At 40.9% G+C, this 19,163-nt stretch overlaps 1 protein-coding gene across 1 annotated transcript in view; it reads right to left on the reverse strand.

Annotated features, from left to right (window-relative positions):
• The window catches only part of LOC311232102 (uncharacterized protein), a 45,364-nt gene that overhangs the window by 7,037 nt on the left and 19,164 nt on the right, over window positions 1-19,163 (reverse strand). The window contains exons 2-3 of the mRNA XM_084318788.1: window positions 16,495-16,605; window positions 5,728-5,841 (exon numbers count right to left, since the gene is read on the reverse strand). Coding sequence (XP_084174914.1) covers window positions 5,728-5,841; window positions 16,495-16,543 — 163 coding nt within the window. The 5' untranslated portion in view covers window positions 16,544-16,605. The remainder of the gene's footprint in view (window positions 1-5,727; window positions 5,842-16,494; window positions 16,606-19,163) is intronic.

Here is a 19,163-nt window from a genome sequence, read left to right on the forward strand (position 1 = left end):
CTCGATACTCCGTCTGCTCGTCTCATTTATTGACTTCCACAATAGCTCTACAAACAAGGTGACACACTCCTATCTTTTAAAGCGTGGCAGTGCTACCACGGGGCCCGTCTAATGGCTGGAAGCCAATGAGTTAAGGTATTCAAATTGAAAAGTCACAAATAACCGCCCCAGGTTAGCTTCCCGCTCCTGGGGGATAATTTGTCACATGTGTCGCATGTCTTCCCAACCTCTTCTCCCGTTCACCCTCTCCTCCTCTGTCGGTCATGTCTGACCATGAAAAACGCTGGAAAGTTAAAAAAAATTAAATAAAAAAAGAATAAAATACGGTCCGGGATATACATTCTGGTATGTACAGTATATTAGGGCTGGGCGATATGACGATATTATATAAATATCGGGTACAGTTCATTAACGATTTACTAAGGCTGTCAAAGTTAACGCGATATTAATGAGTTACCACTATTTTTTTTAACTCAAGATTAACACACAAAAAATACTAATATTTAGACTTCACTCAGGTGTATTATTGATGCTCTCATTGATACTATGTTTGTTTCTGAAGTGTGTGTGTGTGTGTGTGAAATAGAGAGAGGGGGGGGGTGAGAGAGATGAGGAAGGGGCAAGAGAGAAAGAGAGCTGGGAGAGTGTGTGTGAGAGAGAGAGAGGGGGGTGTGTGATTAATCAGCCCTTGTGTGGGTGAATGTAACAAGTTCCTAACGTTTTATTTCCCCTATTATTTCATGCACACTTTATTCATTGTTTTAAATTATTATTTTCTAAGTTATTTTGTGCATCACTGTTTTGAATTTGATGCATAATTTGCAATGCATGAGGGTCATCCTTTTGTGTTAAATGGCTACATAAAGCAAGCATTTGTTGACTCGCATGTTGATAAGAGTATAAAAACTTGGAACTTGAAAAAGATCTGTTTAAGGTAAAACATTTAAAAAAAATTTATTAATTTGCGATTAATCGCGAGTTAACTATGGACAATCATGCGATTAATAGAGTTAAATATTTTTATCGATTGACAGCACTAATAGTTACATGTTCAATAACATCAGCATATTTACCCGACCATAGCTAGCATTGTTGGTCATTCATATCTCAGTTATTTCCTTTGCTCAGAGTACTGAACATTCTGCAATCTGTTAAAAGTTTTCAATCAAACAAATGTATAGAAAAGCTTTTATTATAACATTCGTTGCAGTAAAATCATCGTGCCTTGTTTGGTACTCCTGCGGAGCGCTGGTAGTCTACTCGTGGGTGGCGGGGAGCTAACGTTATTGATACTTGTGTAGATCAATGGCGGACTTCCCGGAAGTAAAACAACGAATAAGCGATTGCCGATTGGTGGTAAGAACAGCAGAGGGGTGCAAGCGGTGTGACGTAATTGGCAGAATCGACTGTCAATACAAAAAATTCTGTTGCAGTCTACCATGCATTGCTTTGGTTGAGAGAGATAGTGCTCTCTTATTAAAACTCATAAACAAGTCTTGAGCAAGACAAGTTAGTCTGTTAGGTTATGAAAGCCAGTGAGTATTGTATGACTCAGACTTCAGCAATAATCATGACTCATGAGCATTATAAAATAAAAACACACATGGCATGGTGGAAACATATTTCTTGATGTTTCCTTTTTTTAAGTAAGTAAATAGGCCTATGTTCATATCGGTGATTATTATGATTTTATTTGTTGCCATGCCTAAAATAATAAAGTCAAGCATAGGGCTAAAACATTTTCATAAATATAATTTTTTGTTATATGGTTATAATAAAAGCTTTTCTATACATTTGTCTGATTGATTGAAAACTTTATTAACAGATTTCAGAATGGGTGCAATACAGTACAGCTCAATACAACAACAGTGGACTGGAGGATGAAGACCAGAAAAAGACTTTCGGCTTTTTTACATAAGAGTCCTCCATTTTCAATTCATCAAAACATTTAGAGACATACAAATATGGAGTAGTTTCATAAAAAAAATTATTGTTTGGGGAAAAAATGAAAAACATTGTGATGTGTATCGCCGAAAGGTCAGAAAATATCATGATATCATATTTAGGCCATATCGCCCAGCCCTACAGTATATACATTCCAAAATATTAAATAATCAGCCGAAGATATACAGTAAAATGCACAGTAATAAGTAGGGATGCACCGAATGGGAAACAGTTGGTCGAAACCGAAAATAGGAAACAGTTGGCCGAAAACCGAAAATGAGAATAAGAGAGAGAGAAAAAGAGAGAGAGAGAGAGAGAGAGAGAGAGAGAGAGAGAGAGAGAGAGAGAGAAAGAGAAAGAGAGGGAGAGAGAGAGAATGGCGGACATCTGTGCTCTACTGAGCGCACATTTCTAGTCCCCAGATGAATGTGCTCTCTTGACTTTGGCACAGTAGACGCACGACAGACAGCGTCAATGTGAGAAACACAATCCCTCCCCCTCTCGCTCTGAATAATATGCATATTAGATCACTCAGTGATTAACCGCGACGGGCATATAGTAAATAAGGATATAAAGCATGTTAAAGACGCATTTATTGGACTCGTTGCCGCAGAGTTTACATAGAAACAGCGCGACTCCCGAGTCCCAAGAGGAGTTATCACAAGCTGCAGAACTCAGGACTGAAGAGCTCACATTGCACATGTAATGACTGAATCCGCGTTTTGATGACATCATCACAACAACACGCGTTAGGTTACAGGTTGTTTCTGTTTCGGTGATATATTTTCGGTGAAAAAAACTCTTTCGGCGGCCGAAATTTCGGTGCATCCCTAGTAATAAGTGTAGGGCCCTATGAAATCCATTCCATCTTTTCGGATTTCTCAGTTTTTAATTTTCCTGTTTTCGGATTTCTCTGTTTAATATTTTTTCCTTTGGATTTAAGTTTGACCAAAAAGAAACAATACAAAATTATGTTTTGTATATCTGCCGTACAAAAGTGCCAGTGCAGTGCAATGATTTTTTTTAATTCAGTTCAATGCAGTTCAACTGCCAGTGCAGTGCAATATCTAAATAATAATGAAAGTTAAATAATACAAAATAATTCGTTTTAAGCGTATGTGGCTGTGCCAAAGTGATTCAGATCGCTTCGGGCAAGTCTGTAGCGCGGGGATTAAAGGCCAACTTGCAGGTTGTATTTTTGTTCAATAAAAAATGTAGACTAGGCCAACGGTGACTTTCATGAAGAGGGGAAAAAAAATCGAAATTTACCCAGTTTTAGCATTTTTAATCAAACATTTTTTGTCGACTCAAACACAACCACCACGCACGTCCATATTTTAATCCATGGTTCATAACGTGAGTGTGTCATCTTAATGATGACGTCACACCAGGTGCAGGGCAGCAGGGACTCTGAGAGTCACAGGCAGGTAGTGGCAGGAAGCAGAGAGCCTTGCTACTACTAGCCGAGGAGTGAATGAATGAAAATGTATCTGTTTCACCTAACACTATTGCTCCGTGATCATAGCCATTCATCTCTAAAGCTAACCACTATTTGTAAAAGCCACAACCACGTTACCATATTTGTAATAATGTAAATCATTGTGTCGTTGTACATATTGTGTGTATATAACGTTAGTAGCTAAGTTAGCTAGCTTGGTACCCAGCATTCTCGAAACTCCTAACATGCCCGATTTAAAATGGTTCTCTCTTCTTTTACCTTTGTCCTCACAAGTATTCTACCAGGGAACTTATGGACACGACAATAGTAGTAGTTAAAAGGTGTTTGAGCTTGTAACGTTAACGTTAGTTAGTTAGCTAATCGCTATCGTGGTAGCCCGTTTCGTGACTGTGATGCACAGAGTGCTATTCGAGGGGCTGCTATCGTATCAACATGCCGTGACGTGTAGCTTGCTAGCCGGCATGATGCGTGTGCAGTGCTTTGCCCCACAGGTCTGAGAAGAGGACCTGCTCATTTTACATGTTCCCAAAACTCTTTTACATGCCCGATTTAAAATGGTCACGACAGTAGCCATAATGCTAACGTTAGCGGGGTAACGTTAGCCAGATAAAGATAGCCAGTAGTACTTTGACCCGGACGGGCATAAGGCATAAGTTGCCTGGAGTGACGTCACGGCCCTGCTAGCGTCTGATAAGCTTTTTCATTTGCTCCGTACATGTTATTCGTGCGTGGACCTTTTTAACCCTTTCGGAGTGGCATTTCCGGCGTCAAATGGGAAAAAAATTATAATGAAATTAGATACCAATGATGTAAACTACCCATAATTGAAGAGTAGGGTTTAACCTGCAAGTGGCACTTTAAAGGAAAAATATCAAACGATCTAATAACGTGTATATATGTGATTGCCGTTCAACGCATGGCGAGCAAACACGTATATATACGTGGTTGGCGCAGATTGAGTTAAAGGTTCATGCTTCTCTCCATCTATGGCTGACATGACCATTGTGATGGTTAGGCGCTTTGTGTTTTCCTCAGTGAGGGATTCTCTTTTGTCGGTCAGCAGCGTTTTGTACTTGCTGAAGCTTCTCTCTGTATAATAATTTTTTAAGTTTAAATAACATTATCTGGCTATCCTCAGTAAATACTATCAAACTCCTCTGACCTCATCTGGTCATTCCAAAGACGCAAGTAAGCGAGACGCAAGTAAGCGCGACGCAAGTAAGCGCGCACTGCGTTCCGAGAGAAAGAGACTCGCATTACGGTCGACGCAAGTCCCGGAATGGACTTGGTAGCTGTCATTTCTGCCTCTCCGTAGACCGTGCAGTCACAGTTTTTAGTCGTAGTGAAGTTTTATTTATATGAAAACCGATTTATGTATAATTTAAGCAATTTCCACACCATTCCGCGATAATTTAGAATTCTGTGTTAATATCTCAATTCCGTGAAATCCTCAGTGATCGTGGATTCCATAGGGCCCTAAATAAGTGTAAAAAGTGTCCAGGAAGATTATGCCAGACTGCACCGTCACCCTGTGCTCAGTGAGGCACAGCCGCACAGTGATGCATTATAGAGTCTGATGGCTGTCGGAATGAAGGACTTCCTGTGCCGTTCAGTGTTGCATCTAGGGAGCAGTGTTAATTTCGTCAGCTATTTAAAATTTTTGTCATGTCTCAAATTCTCTTTTTCGTTTATCATATTTAGTCACAGTTATCTATTTTTCGTTTAGTCAAGTTTTAGTCAACTACAGGTCTGAGCATTTTTGTTTTGGTAGTCTTGCCACTCAGTTACAGCCTTATAAGTTGGCGTGAGCTTTTTCTAAACAAAAAAAGCGAACGTTATGTAAGCTATTTAATGTGTTCCATTGTGGTGGATCAACATAATGTAGCGATCCGTCATGCACTCCACACCATCCACAAGGGTAAATTCATAACCTCACACATCTAGAGAGACCTACGAATATTATCTATGTTGCAAAGTCTTCAATCTATGGACCAAAAGATTTCCCTATGGATTTATTCCCAACTTTGACCAGGGACCGGCCATATACAGGAGGGTCTACCGGCTAGTGCAAGACAGTCAAAGCTATTCCCTTTATAAAGAGTAATGAAACACATTTATTATTTTATTTTCCATCTATCAGACTCTTCAAGAATGTATGTTAAAATACCTCACTTTATTATGGTAAAGGAAAATCACAGATTGGGGCTTTATGGAAAGAATGGGAGGAGGGAAAGCTATGGACACAGACAGAGACAGACAACTGCGCTGCAACAGAGAAAAGACGACAAGAGAAAATAAAGACAATAAAAAGAAAGGTAACATACTGATATCCTGATGGTCTGTGGGCTCCTCCTTCAGCCCAGTGGAAATATCCATGGTTGGGTCTAGTGTGTCCTGGGCCTCTTCTCTCTTAATCATCAGTAGGTCGCTGGGTGGATCTGGAGCAGAGGGAGACAGCAACTAAGTACTTACAGTAGCATGGAAAAGTATTTGCCCACTTTCTGATTTCCTCTGTAATTACATCCTCCTCAGGAGGTAGAACGGTCATCTGGTAATCAGAAGGTTCCTGGTTCGAATCTATTTCTGTCTCCACAGTATAGACAGGGACCATCATTTTGGAGTCATTAGACAAAAAGATTAGCAATATAATACATTTTAACATGTGAGAAATGCAGCAAATCAAGTCACTTTGCTTTGATTTCTGGCATGTTAGACATGTTTCTTGGTAGCAGATATGAATTTGAGGGTAGATCTGGGGCAGAGGGAGACAGCAAAATAAAGTGCACCAAATAGTTAGGCTACATGTGAACAGAGTTTGATGAAATGAAAGAATGAGAGACAAAGCTATGGAGACATACAAATATGATAGAGCAGAGGAAGGAGAAGACAGAATCAAGATAAGAGAAAGAAAGGTAACATACTGATATTAGGGGTGGAACGGTTCACAAAATACACGGTTCGGTTCGTATCACGGTTTTGTGGTGACGGTTTTCGGTTCGGTTCGATATACATACAGTTCTTAATGGAAAGATTAGTTTTCCGCTTGAAATTAAAGTGCAGTATTTGAAATACAATTTGGCTGGATTTCTTATCAAAAGGAAAAGTGTCACTGTTATTTAAAATAAATAAACAAACAATTAGAAGGCCATCATAGGGCTGGGTGATATGGCAAAAAATCATATCGCGATAACGATATGATAATGTTATCATATCACTCGATATCGATAATTATCGAAAATGTTATAAGTTAAAAAATAAAATAAAATAAATCTTTTTAAACAACAGATGTATGTTTATTTTGCAGCAATTCTTTGTCGTTGACGCCATCTTTAGTGTTACATCCCCTCACACTCCAGTTCTCAGGATGCAGCTGGTTTAAAAGCTAAAGTAAACCGGCTTCTCTGCTGGCTGTGGCTCCAGGGGAGTTGAACCGTTCTGGCTCTGCTAGTTTCTTTTCGATCTTTTGGCGCTTTTTTGGTGGACAACCCACCGCACATGTGCACCGTGACTCGTGACTGGAGTCTAGCTCTGCTAGCACACATAGCCTACTGTGTACAGACGGTTTCAAACTGTATTTTAAATTAGAAAGCAAACAAAATAAATGGACAAGAGAAAAATAAATCTCAATTTGGTCAGTGTTGTCATTTGGACAAGCAAAGCCATTACTTTAAGTTGCAGGCAAGAAAGACAAGTCTGTCCACTGTCTCTGGTTTTAAAACTGCCCTGTTGCAGGTAATTTTTTTTTTTTAAATAAATAAAATTCTATATTCGATATCGATTATTAAAATATATCACGATATATATCGTTATAGTTATATCGCCCAGCCCTAGGCCATCAATATAAAATGCAGCATAAATCAAACTAACACACACTGTAGGCCTCTTGTTTCAAAACAACACTACTCTGTTCATTCTATTTTAAATACGTACATTGTCTGTCTACATTTAGACTAACATTATTTAAATATCGAGTGCAACACAGTAATTGTGAAACGGTGGTGGATTAATGTAATTCACACACGGAACCGTCTATGGCAGTGGTTCTCAAACTGTGGTACGCGTACCACTGGTGGTACTTGGTGGTACTTGAAAAATTAAAAATAAATATATATAAATAAAATAAATTTTAGAAAATTTAAAATCAGTCAGGCCACTGAACTTAGAAGCAGGCCAGGCCAAAGGGCGGCCGGGTAGCACAGCGGACCAAGTGTCTGTCTACCACTGCAGAGACACTGGTATCGAATCCGGCTGTCAGCGTTGCCTCCGGCTTGGCCGGTCGGCATACTGGCTCAATTGGCAGAGTCAGCGGGAGGGAAGCCGGTGGGTGGTAATCTGGTCGTTGTAAACAGCAACTCCTACAGGTCAGTCAGGGCGCCTGCACAGCAAGGGAGGGAAATGGTGAAGGTAGTGTGACCTCCCACGCGTTACACTTCACCAATGAGAGTCAGCACTGTCAGGTGAAAAGAGGCTGCTGGCTGTCTCCTATGTATCGGAGGAAGCATGTGATGGACTTCAGGGCTCCCTAGACCGACCAGTGGGGGGCACATGCGTGCAACAACCAGGAAGGGGATGGGGGAATTGGCATAATGACTAAATTGGGATGGGAGGAAAATACAGAAAATAGGAGAAAAAGTGGATACAAAAAAAAGAAGCAGGCCAGGCCAGTGTTTCTAGTTGCGGCTGCACGATAGTTAGATAACCTAAGTGGGGAACAACCAGGAGATCACTGTGACAGAGAGTAATGCAGTCTTAAGTCATAAATCTTTTATTCAACTTCAGCCCTGATCATAACCATTTTTATTTTTTGATTTTTTGTAATGTCAGATAAAAAATGAAATACTCCCCACTTTTCTGAAAAGAGTTGTTAAATCTGACATTACAAAAAACTAAATCCATCTAAATCTGTGTTGTTGCTAATCATTGACACATGCCTAGCCTGTAATAATCCGCCCCAGAAAAATGTACTTTGCATTTGATATATTGAAAATATTTTACTTTGTGTTTTTTTAACAATAATTTGTGATGCCATCACACAAACTGACATTTAGAAAATCTATTGAATATGTTTTTTTTTTTTTTAACAATAATTTGTGATGCCCATCACAAACACTGGCATTTAGAGGGTAACATTTCTAAAATTCCTGCACCAGAATGCAGGAAATTAAGTCTTTGTAACAAAATAATTCCTGGTGGGGACCCACACTTAGAAAGTGGCCTGACTGGGGCTATATTTCACACTATATCTCCCAGCCTGAATTATTTCCCCAGTCCGGCCCTGCTTATGCGAGTTGTCAATGGACAGCAACATGCTGTGTGTGTGTGTGTGAGGGAGTGTGTGAGAGAGAGAGAATGAAGGACAATTGCTTGCTGTGTATGTGTGTGTGTGTGTGTGTGAGAGAGCGAGTGTGAGAGAGTGAGTGTGAGAGAGAAGAGAGTGCGAGTGTGAATTAAGTACATTTGCTTAATTTTCTGAGAATGTTAGTTATTATGTTCTCAATGCCCCTTGCATTGTATGAGTTGTGTGGAAGAGTTTGCTAGTTCTAGTGCTACCCCTTTGTACATTGTGGCTGTGTCTGACAAAAGTTAACAATAAATAATGGTATTAGGAATACATTTGCCTCCTGCGTGAACTGTGCATAGCTGAATAGACTTTATTTTGATTTATTTTGATATTTTTGCACAAATCTTCCAAATATTCACGAGACATCTTTCAACAGCATAATATGCAACATCCAAGATTTGTCTTTTTCTTTTTCGTAGTTAACGCTAGCTTTCGATTAGCTGTTCAATGCTAATAACACCACCAAGCGAACGCATCAGAGCTCCCCGTCAACACCGCTCTGTCGGGAGGATGGCATTTAAGAAAGTATCTGCTGTTAAAATGACAAACAGCATTGACACTTTAATTCACGGTCGGTTAAAAACACGTTTGTTTTATAATGCTCACTCAGCAGACCGCAGTGTTGTTGATAAATTACGTCATATGGTATCGGAGCGCATTATTAGAGGGTACTCGCCGATACCAGCATTTTAGGCAGTATCGGCGGCATTTCCGATACTGGTATCGGAACAACTCTAATAAGTACGTGTGTATATGCCTGCTTCCTACATGTGAGTATATGCATGTATGTGTGCCTCTGACATGTATATCTCAGCCATGTGCATATGAGTGTGTGTAATTCAGTTATGTACACATACGAGTATGTGTGTCCTAGACATGCGTATGCGGCTAGATATGCGTATGTGAGAGTGTGATAGAGAAAGTGGCCATTCCATAGATACACCATTCGGACATACAATATATGTATATACATACATAATACAATATAAAGTATAGATACCATCAGGTCAGATCCTATTTTTCACCTTCATCATTGATAATACTGAAACCCCACCTTAATCATTCATCCCCAGACCGTTCAGTCAGGTGTAGAAAATTGTCCCATACCTCAGCAAAGATATCCTCTCTCCCTGCGACTCTATATGTTACCCTTTCATATGATGCTGTCCGGAACATTAGTTCCATCAATTCTTTAAAAGTAATATCAATGGGTGATTTCCAATGTCGTAAGGCAATTCTACAACCTGATATCATGGCCATTCTATACCACATTCCTTGGTACTTCGACAGTTTAATCTCTTTCGGTACTATACCCAAAACACATTCCATTGGGGAGTTATTCACCTTTACATTCAAAACTTTACTTAGGAATATCACAATTTGATCCCACATTTTCCGAACTCTCTCACATTCGTATAACATATGTAGTAGAGTACATGTCTCCTTCTCACATCTCCAGCAGATGTCACTGTTTCTTAATTTTAGTCTGGCCAGTTTACTAGGCGTCCAATAGCTTCTGTTTAAAACTTTGTAAAGGATAAGTTGTGATTGTGCCTCCCGCGAGAATTTACCCCATTTGGACACCAGCTTCTCCCATATTTCCTCAGTAATATCCTCACGTACATCGGTCTCCCAGCTCAACCTCAGACCCACCAATTTGGGTGCATTGTGTTCCCTTATAACATCATAGAATCTTGACGCACCGCCTTTCCTACGCCATCCTTTATAAAATATTTCTTGAATTGCAGTAATCGGGCCACATTTTGCCCCAACCATTGATGACGATATACAATGTCTAATCTGCAGGAATCTATAGAAGTTTTTATTATCTATGCCAAAGTCCTTTCTAATATCCTCAAAAGGTAATACCCCATCTTCCCCGGCTATATCACCTAGTACATGTATCCCCCTTTTAATCCAGTCCTCCCATATGACTGATTTCTTACCAATCTTTAGTTTTTTATTAAACCATATAGAGGCTCGTGTAGTTCGATATGAGTTATCACTAGTCAGCCTGTGCGATTGATTCCAAGTTTCCCTGGCAAATGGCAGTAGAGGGTTCTTAAAAGGTATAAGTCCGTCTGATTGTGTCAGGAAGGATTCCAGAGATGAGGGATATACCATTTCCTCCTCCATCTTGACCCAAGCAGGTGCCTCTTCAGTCGAGTGGTTCAATTTGAAGAGCTGGGAGAGTGAGAACGCATAGTGATACCAGTCTAGCTTAGGCAGGGATAAGCCGCCATCTTCCTTTGCTGCATACATTTTGGCCCGACCAAATGGCGGCATTTTGCCCCCCCACAAATATACATTAATTATCTTGTCATATTGTTTGAGTAACTGAGTTGGGAGGGTTAGCGGCAGCATATATAGGATATAATTTAATTTGGGAGCCAATATTATTTTTACTAAGTTTACCTTCCCAAGGAGGGACATATTCATCTTGGCCCAATTCTGGGTAAGAGCACTAACGTGTTCGATTATAGGGGCAATATTGGCTTGTACTATCTCTTTCAGACCTGGGATCAGCTTTATTCCTAAATATATCAACCCTGACGGCATCCACCTGAACTGCCATCCCCTCCTGATATCAGAGGGGCAGCATTTAGAGAGAGGCATTGCTTCTGATTTGCTCCAGTTGATTGTGTATCCAGATATTTCTGAGAAGGACTCGATAACAGTTCCAATGACCCCAGCTGCTGTTTGGGGATTGCTGGATACCAATAAGATATCATCAGCATATAAAAATAGTTCCACCTGTCCCGCTATTACCCCTTTGATGTCCTGGTTAGTCCTTAGTGCGATAGCAAGTGGTTCGAGGAAAAGCGCGAACATTTCTCTCTCTCTCTCCGAGTACCAAGTATCTCATGATGCAGCAGTTAAGGTGTTGCCAAGTTGAGCCTTGAGGATGACATGCGTGTTGCCTTGTCAAAGACTGACAGCAATAAAGACTGTTTGCTTATTTCCTATGTTCGCTTTGTAAATTCCCAGTCACTGAGTGAAGATCTGCTGTTTTGCAAATATGTCAAAAACAGAGCGACAGCTGATGAGCTCTTAAAAATTATTGACCGTTACCTGACAGAACATGGACTGAAATGGGAGAACTGTGTGGGCTTTTGCTCTGACGGTGCGCAGGGAAAAGGAGGGGGCTACAGGCGCTCATCAAGGGGGTCTCGCCAAACGCGCAATGGACGCACTGTAAAATCACAGAGGCGCCAGCGTCAAGACAGCTTAGCCCTGAGCTGAATGAGGTTTTGACAGAAGTTATAAACATGGTAAATTTCATCAAAACCCGACCCCTGAAAGCGCGCCTGTTCTCTGCGCTGTGTGAGGAGATGGGAGCTGACCATTCTGCAGTGCTGTTTCACAGCGATGCAAGGTGGCTCTCGCGAGGGAAGGTGTTGTCAATTTGAAAGGTCACGATATTGGTGTTATTTCAATACATTTAAACATGGCCCATTTCATGACTATTTTGTTGTGGCGAGGGGGGGGGCCCAAAATATTTTGGTCCGCCAAAGGGGGGCCTGACAGAAAAAGTTTGAGAAGCACTGCATTATAGAGTCTGATGGCTGTCGGAATGAAGAACCTGTGCCGTTCAGTGTTGCATCTAGGGAGCAGTGTTAATTTCGTCAGCTATTTTTTATTTTAGTCATGTCTCAAATGCTCTTTTTCGTTTATCATATTTAGTCACCTTTATCTATTTTTCGTTTAGTCAAGTTTTTGTCAACTACAAGTCTGAGCATTTTCGTTTTAGTAGTCTTGCCACTCAGTTACAGCCTCATAAGTTGGCGTGAGCTTTTTCTAAACAAAAAAAGGTAACGTTTGTGCTAGCTGGTTATACTTATGTGAGCCATTTAATGTGTTCCATTGTGGTGGATCAACATAATGTAGCGATCCGTCATGCACTCCACACCATCCACAAGGGTAAATTCATAACCTCACATCTAGAGACCCAAGAATATTGTATCTATGTTGCAAAGTATTCAATCTCTGGATCAAAAGATTTCCCTATGGATTTATTCCCAACTTTGACCAGGGACCGGCCATATACAGCAGTGGTTCCCAAAGTGGGGGTCACCAGATGATAATAATTATTTTATTTTTAAAGATATAAAAAAAAAAAAAAAAAAAAAATGCAGTCAGGCCACTAAACTTAGAAGCAGGCCAGGCCAGTGTTTCTAGTTGCAGCGGCGCAATAGTTATATAACCTAGGTGGGGAACAACCAGGAGATCACTGCAACTCACACAAGTTGGAGAACTATCTCTCTCTCGCTCACACACACACAAACACAAAGGGAGCCGCATGCGATTGGTGGAGGCGGGACCCTTACAAAAAACAAAATCCATCAAAATCAGTGTTGTTGCTAATCATCGACACATGCTAGCCTGTAATAATCCCCCCCAGAAAAATCTACTTTGCATTTGATATATTGCAAATATATGCCATAACACACACTGGCATTTAAAGTATCAGGGCTGAAGTTGATTAAAAGATTTATGAAAGAAAAAGTGGCATTTCAACATATAGTAATATTTTTAATGGCGTTTTTAACACTTTGGGTGCCGGGAAACGCTTAAACACGTCATTCCCGGCCATGCTCAAGTTGCCGAAGACGCTTTACAGCGTCTTTGATATCAATATTTAAAAAATCTGGGACCGGATTCATATTTCCCCTCCGCTGGCCTGAGATCCACCAGGAGGACCCACTGAGCTCTCTGGCGGTTCAGGAGCGCCATCTGGTGGCCGATCGGCGCAATCGCTTAACAGGAAGTGCCATAGAGGTTGTGCTGGACGGCCGTATTACTTCCGGGCACTCGCTATAGGTCCCGGCATTCTAGCTCGTCACAATACACAGCGATCAATTGCCAATAACTCGATAAACATGATTTGGGCGTATATACCATTATACAAGCTGGAGATGGACCGGGTAAATCGACATCCCATAATGATAAAATTTCTACTCTACGATGATCGCCCAACGGCGCGCGGAGACTGGGGTGAGTTTTAGCGTGTAAAGTTACCGTCTTCGATATTATCAACATTTGACCCACATTAGATGATTGGTATAACGCTGCCCACGGAATTATAAACGCCCCCTAGCCCATCCGGTCAACATCAGATGACGTGTAGTAACTTCTAGAAGTACGTCTAGTTGGAATTTTTTATATCGCGCTGATTGCCATAAAACTGTATTGCATCATCAATATAATGTATTTGGGGCTATAGATCACGTTCTGGAGAAAGCTGCAGAAAGAGATGAAAACATACTTATACATTAGACCATACTCTATGAATATGTGAATGAAAAAGTTTAACGTTGCTACACAATGAACAATACATATAGGACTTTGAATGGGCCCTAATAATGGCAATGTAGCAATAGAATTTAAAAAGTTATAGCCATGCAAAGAAGGGGTACTTCTCCATAGACAAATAGAGCCGGCAACCTATGGTATATCATGAATTTAACCCATGGCAACCAAAGTGTTAAAGAGGACAATTTAGTCCCGTATGGTAAGAGTGAGTATTATTTTCAATCTGACATTACAAAAAAACTGAAAATCCATCTAAATCAGTGTTGTTGCTAGGGGTGGGACGATACATCGATCCAGATCGATATATCGATCTATTATCAATAATCAAATAGGATCGATGCCACGTAAAAAGATCGATTCATATTGCGATACTCTTATTTTGAAAATCCGGCGACATCGCCCCCGCGGCCAGTGTTGTGAAACTCTGTTTAACATCAACAGCACACAGAGCGTCACTAGAGCAAGACTATTGTGCCTATTCTGTGACCCAAAACATGTCCCTGCTGTTTTATTCCGCAACGGGTCCAATGCATCTAACCTGCTTTGCAATCCTTGCCACTCCATTATGCCCACGTCGCGTTAAAGATCGAAGATAACGTTACATTAGCGTAAGCTAACAAGCTAACCCAGAGCCATAGGCAGAGAGAAGTGGGGACTGGGAAGGAGGGTGCATTCTCGTGATAGCCCCACTAACAGGATCTGGACGGCTTTTCCAGCCAAAATACAGCTCTGTGACAGTGAATAAGATAATAGAGAAAAAAAAGAAAAACAAACCAAAAACAGTGAACAGGAGGTCTATTTGTATTAAAAACAATAGATTGTTTTTCATTTAAATGTCTGGAAGAGCTCAAAAATAAAAATGTCAAATGATATTTCCATTGCCTTTTTTTTGTTGATTTAAATGTTACTGATTGTGTTAAATGGGCATATAATATCGTCTCATATCGATCGCAGGCACTTGTTGCTAGCCTGTTTTTTTAACAATAATTTGTGATGCCATCACAAACACTGGCATTTAAAGGGTACAAATAAAAAGATTCCTACACCAGAATGCAGAAAAATTAAGTCTTTGTAACAAAAAATTTCCTGGTGGGGGACCCCCAGACCCCCTGCTTAAAAAGTGGCCTGACTGGGGCTATATTTCGCACTATATTTCCTGGCCCGAATGATTTCCCCAGTCGGGCCCTGGTTAAAAGCCTCCAATGCTTATTAGTGTGTGTGTGTTTGAACTAGGGGTGGGACAATACATCGATCCAGATCGATCTATTATCAATAATCAAATAGGATCGATGCAACGTAAAAAGATCGATTCATATTGCGATACTCTTATTTTGAAAATCCGGCGATGGTGACGTCATCGCCCCGCGCCCAGTGTTGTGAAACTCCGTTTAACATCAACAGCAGTAGCGTCTAGAGCGTCACTAGAGCAAGACTAGTGTGCCTATTCTGTGACCCAAAACATGTCCCTGCTGTTTTATTCTGCAACGGGTCCAATGCATCTAACCTGCTTTGCAATCCTCGCCACTCCATTATGCCCACGTCGCGTTAAAGATCGAAGATAACGTTACGTTAGCCTAAGCTAACAAGCTAACCCAGAGCCATAGGCAGAGAGAAGTGGGCACTGGGAAGGAGGGTGCATTCTCGGGATAGCCCCACTAACAGGATCTGGCCGGTACTGCACCTTAATACAGCTCTGACAGTGAATAGGATATTAATATCGAAAAAAAAGAAAAACTAACCAAAAACAGTGAACAGGAGGAAAACAATATTGTTTTTCATTTAAATGTCTGGAAGAGCTCAAAAATAAAAATGTCAAATGATATTTCCATTGCCTTTTTTTTGGTGATTTAAATGTTACTTATTGTGTTAAATGGGCATATAATATCGTCTCATATCAATCGCAGGCACCTGAATCTAATCGTATCGTATCGTGGCAGACTGTGTGATATCGGATAATATCGTATCGTTGTCCAAAGAATCGATATTGTATCGTATCGTGATGAAACTGGTGATTCCCACCCCTAGTTTGAACGTTTGCATGTTTCAACCATACATTTCCATTTATAAAAACAAAAATTACAAAATAAATATATATTTTTTTTACCTCCCATAATAGTGGGGGTCGTGGCTCTGGGTCACGGCCTGAAAACTTTGGGAACCCCTGATATACAGGAGGGTCTACCGGCTAGTGCAAGACAGTCAAAGCTATTCCCTTTGTAAAGAGTAATGAAACACATTTATTATTTTATTTTCCATCTATCAGACTCTTCAAGAATGTATGTTAAAATACCTCACTTTATTATGGTAAAGGAAAATCACAGATTGGGGCTTTATGGAAAGAATGAGAGGAGGGAAAGCTATGGACACAGACAACTGTGCTGCAACAGAGGAAAGACAACAAGAGAAAATAAAGACAAGAACAAGAAAAGTAACATACTGATATCCTGATCTGTGGGCTCCTCCTTCAGCCCAGTGGAAATATCCATGGTTGGGTCTAGTGTGTCCTGGGCCTCTTCTCTCTTATTTATCAGTAGGTCGCTGGGTGGATCTGGAGCAGAGGGAGACAGCAACTAAGTACTTACAGTAGCATGGAAAAGTATTTGCCCACTTTCTGATTTCCTCTGTAATTACATCCTCCTTCCTATTGACCCAAGATGGCGGCGCATGCACAACACAAAGGGAAACAGCAAGCGCTCAGGGGCTCAGGAGGTAGAACGGTCGTCTGGTAATCAGAAGGTTCCTGGTTCGATTCTATTTCCGTCTCCACAGTATAGACAGGGACAATCATTTTGGAGTCATTAGACAAAAAGATTAGCAATAATTAGGGATGTCCCGATCCGATCACGCGATCGGCCCTGATCGGATCATCCCTAATTATTGCTACTCTTTTTTAATATTTTTTTTAATATTTTTTTTCTTAGTTTATATGAAACTGGGAAAGTTTCATAGTGATATCTATTCAAGTATTTATTTTCCCTATTAGGGGGTGCTGTCTCGCCTACCTCAATTCCGTGAAATCCTCTGCGATCGCGGATTCCATAGGGCCCTAAATAAGTGTAAAAAGTGTCCAGGAAGATTATGCCAGACTGTACCGTTGCCCTGTGCTCAGTGAGGCACAGTGATGCATTATAGAGTCTGATGGCTGTCGGAATGAAGAACCTGTGCCGTTCAGTGTTGCATCTAGGGAGCAGTGTTAATTTCGTCAGCTATTTTTTATTTTAGTCATGTCTCAAATGCTCTTTTTCGTTTATCATATTTAGTCACCTTTATCTATTTTTCGTTTAGTCAAGTTTTAGTCAACTACAAGTCTGAGCATTTTCGTTTTAGTAGTCTTGCCACTCAGTTACAGCCTCATAAGTTGGTGTGAGCTTTTTCTAAACAAAAAAAAAGCAAACGTTTGTGCTAGCTGGTTATACTTATGTAAGCTATTTAATGTGTTCCATTGTGGTGGATCAACATAATGTAGCGATCCGTCATGCACTCCACACCATCCACAAGCGTAAATTCATAACCTCACACATCTAGAGACCTAAGAATATTGTATCTATGTTGCAAAGTATTCAATCTCTGGACCAAAAGATTTCCCTATGGATGTATTCCCAACTTTGACCAGGGACCGGCCATATACAGCAGTGGTTCCCAAAGTGGGGATCACCAGATGATACATTTTTTATAATTTTTTTAAAGATAAAAAAAATAAATTAATTAGGGATGTCCCGATCCGGTGATTTTCAGAAAATCGGGATAGAATTATTATTATTTATTTATTTTTAATCTGGATTTTTTTTTATATAAACAAACATGACCATGTTCACGTCTTAAACTCATACTGAGGCCTTAGTTTCAGTTCAGTTGTTAGATTACTCCGGTTGCAATGCCTCGTTTGAATGAAGTTAACTTTTCACCTGGATAACGTCAACATTCAGGGTGAATGTAATGTGAGCCACCGGCGCTCGAGCCACCTCGAGCCCCTCGAGGGACTATTGAGGCAACGGTCTCGCTTCACCAGTTTCTGACAAATGCGTCAAATCGGTTACTAATGGCAAGGCGCTCGCCACTAACGCAGGAGATGCTGGGTTCGAGCCCAGCTCTCGGCATTGCTACTGGCTTGGCTGGTCGTTCATACTAACACAATAGACCCATCTCAAACCTTGCCCTCTTTTCTTGATCCTCCAATCACAACTGTCGCTTCGACAGTTGTGATTGGAGGATCAAGAAAAGAGGGCAGGGTTTGAGATGGGTCCATTGGCAGTGTTAGGGGTGGGAAAGCCAGTGGGTGGGGATTGGACGTTGTGGACAGCGACTCCTACAGGTCGGTTGGTGCGCCTGTACTGCAGAATCAGGAAGTATCGGGGGCAGCGTGAGCCTCCCACGCATTACTCCTTGCCACTGAGAGATTGCGCTGTTCAGGTGAAAAGATGCGACAGCTGCCTCCTCATGTACCGGAGGGGACACGTGATGCAAGGCTTGGTCCTCACTGCAGCCGACCAGTGGGAGCCTGGGAGGCATAGTCTAGCAACGTTCGAGGGAGGGGAGAATTGAAGGAAGAATTGGTGAGGGGAAATTGGGATGGAAGAAAGAAATTATTTACATTTAAAAAAAAAATTTAGATCGGATCGGGAAAGATTGGTATCGGTAGATACTCAAAATCACATGATCGGGAGCAAAAAAAATTGATCGGGACATCCCTAGCAATAATACATTTTATACAATGCAAATATCTTGATTCTGAAACAGTCAAGTTAGCCGTTGTTATTTCGTATAACACACTCCACGTGACCCCAGATCCCTCCCACAACCGGATTTTTTGTGTCTACAGGCATTAGTAAATTCAGATTAAGACCTTTTAATGCCAAGGTTTAATTACATTTACGTATTTTTCTTATATAAAGAAACACCCACTTGCGGTCATAAGCAGTAGCCTATCGGTTAATTTTTTTAAGCTGATGATGTTACATCCCTACTAGGGGTGGGACGATACGCATTCGAACCGTGTACCGTACGGTACGACCCCCACGGTTCGGGGCGTCTGTGTATCGTACGGTTCAGATGACGCGCAAATAAAAAAAATCAGGTGCTAGTCAGTTTGTGTAAAAATGGCAAGCA

This window comes from Notolepis coatsorum, assembly GCF_963971535.1.
Source record: "Notolepis coatsorum genome assembly, chromosome: 7".
Taxonomy (NCBI): domain Eukaryota; kingdom Metazoa; phylum Chordata; class Actinopteri; order Aulopiformes; family Paralepididae; genus Notolepis; species Notolepis coatsorum.